A 6,551-nucleotide genomic window follows, 5' to 3' on the forward strand; every position below is an offset into this window, starting at 1 on the left:
TTTATTATGTATACAGCATGTATCCCTGCAGGCCAGAAGAGGGCACCAGATCTCATTACAGGTGGTTGTGAGCCACCATGTGGTTGCTGGGAATTGAACTCAGGACCTCTGGAAGAACAGCCAGTGCTCTTAACTTCTGAGCCATCTCGCCAGTCCCGGGTCCGAGTTTTTAATCTGTTGTTCACTGCGGTCTCCCAGCATCTAAACAGACACCCAACACTAGAGCAGACACACTTCTGTTTTTGTTTTCATTAGCGTTTATGAGACTAATGGTTGTCACTATGACACCCCGTACACGTAGATATATATATATTTTTATATATATATATATATATATACTCTGATCATCCTCAATCTCCTATTATCATATACTGCTCTCCTCTCCCACTGTTGCCCTCCTTTACCTCTAAGCACTCCCTTGACTTTTACAGGTTGTTTCCTTAGTCATTGCTGTAGCATGTATAAAATACCTGTAAGTGTGTATAACCTATTGAGTCCATTTAGAGTTGCTCAGCTGTACCAGCTTTAGGACTGATCGCTTGGTATTGGATAACCACTTAAGGGTCTCGTCCCTGGGGGAGGCTGACTGGCCCTCTCTCAGCAGTCATTCATTTTCTGTAGCTCCTCATCTAGGCTTGGGGCCTTTGTCTGACTTCCTCTGCCCATGTTGGCATGCCAGTTGGTGTTGTCATTGTTCCGGTCTTGTTTAGGCAGCCATGTTGTTGATATTTATGGGTGCAGCTTCCTTCTCTTCTACAGAAGATGTAATCTCACAGCAGATGTCCTGCTCCTCTAGCCCGTGCTGTCCTCCTCACTTCTGATAGTCTTCTTGATAGTCTTGAAGCCTTCGATGTAGGGTTATGTTGTACACAGTGACCACTACAAGGTATCGCCCGCCAGCAATGCAGTAATGGTGCTTCTATCCTGGGAATAACCAACAGCTGTCTGATTGGTCTCAAGGCCTGGCCAATAGGAAGGAATCCATGCCTGGTCCTCTAAACCTAGACAACTACATGGATGGTGAGACCACAGAACCTAGAACAAACCTCCTGCCGCCACTTCCTTAAACCGGTAGCATCTCTAACTGCATCTTAATACTTAGGCTTCTAGCCACAGAGAAGTGTGGCTCCCACCCGTTAGCAATGAGGCTGTGTTTTTCAGTAGATGGAGACCAGTACAGTTTGTCAAAACTAACTGATGAGAATGTGAGAGAGCTGACCGTGGGGTGCCTAGCTCCAATAGATTAAATTAATATTACCTTAAAGTCGAAACTGTTCTCCATATTATTCTAACCCCTTGGAAAATACCTAATTGCTACAAAAGAATATTGATAGTAGAGACATTTGGTGTAAAGAAAAACAATGCAGCTAGCAAGAAATCTTCCCACTCTGCTCAGCAGTAACAGTTTTCCTACTTTTTTGTTTTGTTTTAATCATCACTTTTTTTTAAAGTAGGTTTAATAGATAGATGTATCTCTAAAGAATACGTTGTCTATGTTTTAGTGTTTCTGAACCTTACACAAAAGAATACATACTTTACAGGTTTCACCCAGTTCTGTTCCTGAGATTCGTGGATGTTTTGTTGTGCAAAATCCCTTTGTTTCTGACGGCCACACATGATATCCCATTGTATGAGGAGGCCTGGCCACAGCTCAGTGATCGGGATTGGATTGGATTGCATCCTGTTTATACCATTGTGAAAAGCACTGTATTCTGGGCGAGGATGGTGCAGCATTCTTCTGGGTTACTTCACACTCACTTGATGGTGGTCTCAGAGACCAGGCCTTGGCAAAGACATGATTGGAACCCTTGAACATTTCTGGTGAAATGTAAAATTGTACATCCTTTAGAATACCATGGCAGTTTCTCAAGCCAACCATTATAAAAAGGCCATGATATCTGCCAACTCTGCTCCTGGTTATATCACCTAAAGAATTAAAAGCAGAAATTTGAAAAAATTTAAAATTATTATGATTTTATGTGCATAGCTGTTTTGCTTGCATGTATGTCTATGTGCCATGCGCATGCAGTGCCCCCAGGAGCCAGAAGGTGTTGGATAACTCTGGAACTGGAGTTAATTAAGGTTGTACACTTCCACATGGGGGCTGGGGATTGAACCCAAGCTCTCTGCAAAAGCAGCCAGTTCTCTTAACTGCTGAGCCATCTCTCCCGCCCCTAATGCAGAGATTTTCCTATACTGATGTGCACAGCAGCAGTGGTCACAGTAGAACAGCCCGGATGTCCATGGCCAGGCGAGTGAGCAACAAAATATGGTTCTCTCCCACATGGAGTGTCACTCAGCTGAACGTTGTTCGGCACTCAGAATCTTGCTGTCTCAGATGAAGACACAGTGAGCAAGGCCAGCCAGCCACAGGAGAACAAACTGGATGATTCCATTTTACTGAGCTCCCTGGAATAGTAAAGTAATGAAAACAGAAGGCAGAGAGGTCCTCCCAAGGTTGGGAGGAGAAGGGGTGGAGTTAGTACACAGAGCTTCCCCTGGAGACAGCACAGCCTTCCACCTTGCCACTGTGCCTCGTGCTCTTGAACAGTGCACTTGCAAAGGCGTGGACATTGAGCATCCTAGAAAACCACAGCAAACAGTTTCTCAAGGATAGACTCGCCACTGAGGTTTTCTGACTGTAGTAAAGATAGGTATAGTTCTGTGAAGTCCTTTCAGTTCAACTTGAAGGAGGACATGTGTGGGAGTGTGCGCAGGTCTTGTCAGATATGTGTCGTGCTGCTGTGGTTGAGACGCCAAAACATTTGAAAGCTACTGTTTTAAGGAACTTAGATAGAAGCTGTGGTAGAGTCATGTTTTTCAAGGCTTTTTTTAATGTTAATTTACAGTACTTGAGTATATTTGTGGATACAAGGTAAGATAGGATAAGAGTGCCTTTTTGTTTCCTGTGAGGTAGTTTTTGTTTGTTTAATACTGAGCAAAAGCAGTACTGGTTATGGCCTGCTAAATTTGTGTTTGTGACCCAGTCACTATTAGAAAAATACTAAGGCTGTATTATTGTGTAGAATTGCTGGATGCAAAAGAACAATCTATAATGTGCTGTATTTCACTGTATCCCCGTCGATTTTTATCCTTGGCAGAGGAAATGGTGGAGAGGGTGGTTTGTCCTGATCCACTCGGGAATTTGGAGAGGTGAAGAAAGTGTTTGATGGCACCATGGTGGGATGCTGTTGGCATTCCGTGGACAGGGTTCAGGATGCTGAGTGTTCTGAGTACCCAACACAGCTCTGCACCGTCATTGATTATCCAGTCCAGAGTGTCTTAAGAAACTTCATTAAAATACCATGCCTGATGCTGTTTATCTTCTATCATTTTCCTTGTTGTATTTACTTATAACACCAGCATGTTGAAGGTCAAGTGTAGCCCAGTATTTGAGCTTGAATTGCTACTTTCGATCTCTGTAGTTTAGTTTCCTGATCCATAAAATGGGGATGACAGTGCCTACTTCTAAGGGTTGTTGTTAAGAAATGTAATCATGTAGGTATAAGGGCACAGCGCTCGGGGGCTAAGGCAAGAAGACCATGAGTTCGAAGCCAGCTTGATCTATATTGTAAGACCTTATTTTTAAAAGGAAAACACACACGTATATGGGGAAGGTATAGAAAAGGGAAAGGAAAGAGTCGGGTAGGGAGTCCTGAGTATGCCATGCTTAGCAGCACAGGGCCTAGCCCATGTGTGTTCCATGAGTGAAGTGTTTCAGTTTTTCCTAGATCTCTTCCATTGAATATTCCTAGAAAAATGATTCGTAAATTTCATTTCTTGTTTGTGTTTTGTTTTTTGAGACAGAGTTTCTATGTAGCTTTGGAGCCTGTCCTGTCAGTCTGTAGATCAGGCTGTCCTCGAACTCACAGAGATCTGCTTATTTCTGCCTCCTGAGTGCTGGGATTAAAGGCGTGCCCCCCCCATCGCCTTTTTTTTTTTTTTTTTAATGAAGAAAATAGTAAACCTTATGAAACCGCTGTGGTGAATAGGGCATGAAATATAAAGATTAAGAAATGTATTTCTAGTGCCTCTTATCCTAACTTCTTACACTAACTCATCTCCCCTTCTTTCTTCTTTTGTGAAACACAGTGCTCCCAGATGTGCTGGAGCCAGCCACCCCAGGCCCGAAGCCTCCCCACTCCGAGTGGTTGGACAGGACCTGTGCAGCAGAGAAAGCCACTGCTCCAGCTCCAGCCACGTTTTTCAAAATGCCACATGAAAAGAGTTCTGGATGCAGCTAGAGCCCAATCGCTGATGGGTGTTGAAACTTTGTATTGTACAGTCTGGGTGTCCTAACTGGCATCCCTGGTCCTTGCACCACCAGGACCGACTCCTCTTCTTTTTTGTAAAGTGTCCGGGCAGCAGTTCTCTTTCAAGGGGTGGGGCGTCTTCTCTGTACTCCTTGTTCCGTTGTTAGCCCGCTGCTCCCTCCAGCTGCCTTCCTAGAGCTGGTACCCCTTGGCAGCTCTTCTCTGTTCCTGGAAAACTAGTAACAGCTTTTGCATACCTTCTGTGTAGAGCTTTTAATATCACCGATGAAGTCCCAAATTCAGAGCCAGTTCCAAACACATTCCTGGACGGAGTTGTGTCTATGCAGTGAGGCCTGCTTGCCATCGAGCCTTTATTCACTCTGTGCCATTAAGATCCACCAACCCAGAAGAGACCTCAGCAGTATGGGTTGGGAACTTCTTGCACTTGGCCTGCATGTGGACTGAGGGGATCACCAGCAGCTGCACTGTACTTGACGTCATCTTCATGGTCTGTGTTCTGCTGACCGAGGGCACATCTAAGTACCGAGGTGGTATGCTCAAATGGGGATGGTGGTTAGGTGCGCAGCAGAATAGTCAGTGGATAGTGTTTGCTCTAGCATTTCTGATCCTGGTCTAAGGCTTTATATCCTAAGTGAGACTTCACTGTTAGTGTGCTGTAGATCAGTAGCCAGTGATGAGCAAAGATGCAGGCTGTTATCTGGTACGATCATGGCTGCTTGGGGCCATACTTTGGGAAGGAAAAATGTCTTTTTGACATGCCTCTGTGTGGCGTGTTTATGACTGCTCAGCTGCATGTAGAGTTGTATATACGGTTGTGCCTGAAGTGGGATGCTACTTTGTCAAAGTGAGGAATATGGGACTGCCTGGAGCTGCTGGGGAAAGGCCACGCTTCCTTCAAGTATTCTTAAGAGCACCTGTCATTCAGAGCCTGCTTCTTTTGTATCCATGAGTGCTTTTACTCTGAAGTACACAGGAGCTCTTTGCTCCGTGCTCACTGCTATGGTCACATGGGACAGAACACCTCTCCTTAGACAGGTGCCAGGCGGTCCAGTGCCTCCCTTTCCCAATGTAATTGTCCCTCCCACACAGTGTAATTAATGTGAGGGGGGCAGGTGGGCGGAGCGTGAGTCTCTTTGGAAAGGGGGACCTGGAGCTCAGTTCTTACAGACTCTGTGGAAGGCTGACACTAAAGCCTCCAGTCCCCCAGAGTCACCCTGTGGGTGTCACAGCTGCGTCCACAGAAGATAGGGGATGTGGCACTGTGTCATGGCGCGGTGATGAAGTGGTCTGTGTCGTACAATCTCCCCTGGTTCCCGCAGCGGCCTGTGGAACACATTTCTAACATTCTGGCTTGGGTGAAGGGAGAGCTCTACTGATGACATTTTGAAAATGTTTCCAAACTGCTGCCTGCAGACACTGATCTGATGACGGCTTGTGAGACCCTCACAGTTGGGTGCAAAGGTATTTCCGGAGCTCTCCTTCGTGGGCATTGCCAGGTCCGTCTGCTTTTCTACCTGGGCTTAAAGTAGTTTATATATCCGTCTTTATTTACACTTTGAATATCTCTCTGAAGCCATGCCAACTTTCAGAGCTGAAGGCAGACTTGCATATGTACTCAGGCACATGGGTAAGCCAAACAAATGATAGATTTTCATGCTATTCTGCCCTGGGTTATATAATCTGTGTTTCTCATTGGTATCCCTAGTCAGTCTTGAGGCCCACATCTATGAAGTTTTTCATGAGTGTTTACCATCTTTCTTGGTCATGCATTTCTACACATTTCTGAATACTTTTGACAGGGATCACCCAAGATTGTAGTATTTACCTATAATGAATGAGAATAAAGTTATTTACCTGAGAAAATAGAATATTAAGCGCAGAAATACTTTCTAATACAGGGTTGTAAATTATGCTCATTTTAAGGTGTAAATGCATGCTTAGGGAAGCCATTTATTCTGCTTATTTCTCTGTCAACCAGCTTCAGGGGCTAACTTTAGTATCAGCTGTATTTTAAACCTTACATTTAAAATTTTTTATGACACAGTGGATAATGTCATAAATTAAGGTCTGCTTCTCAAGGACGATGTGGTTTTGTTGTCAGTATTGAAGATCACCAGACAGACTTAAAGATGACCATTGATTGAGCTCATGCATTGGATATCAGAAGTTAATGAAGCCATGTGCCACAGTTCTGAATTCTAGGTCCTGATATATCCTTATGGACTACACAGATGTTTCTCTAAATTTTACTGTTGTATTTTTTCTATAACGGACAAA

General features: G+C 44.4%; 1 protein-coding gene across 6 annotated transcripts in view; it reads left to right on the top strand.

The window, feature by feature from the left end:
• Gpatch2l (G-patch domain containing 2 like) overlaps window positions 1-6,142 on the top strand; it is a 49,735-nt gene extending 43,593 nt beyond the window's left edge. For all 6 annotated transcript variants that reach the window (XM_059279079.1, XM_059279081.1, XM_059279075.1 and 3 more), the window contains one exon: window positions 4,093-6,142. In XM_059279079.1, coding sequence (XP_059135062.1) covers window positions 4,093-4,244 — 152 coding nt within the window. In that variant the 3' untranslated portion in view covers window positions 4,245-6,142. The remainder of the gene's footprint in view (window positions 1-4,092) is intronic.
• Window positions 6,143-6,551: the final 409 nt, after the last annotated feature.

This window comes from Peromyscus eremicus, chromosome 14 (assembly GCF_949786415.1).
Source record: "Peromyscus eremicus chromosome 14, PerEre_H2_v1, whole genome shotgun sequence".
In the NCBI taxonomy this organism is placed as follows: domain Eukaryota; kingdom Metazoa; phylum Chordata; class Mammalia; order Rodentia; family Cricetidae; genus Peromyscus; species Peromyscus eremicus.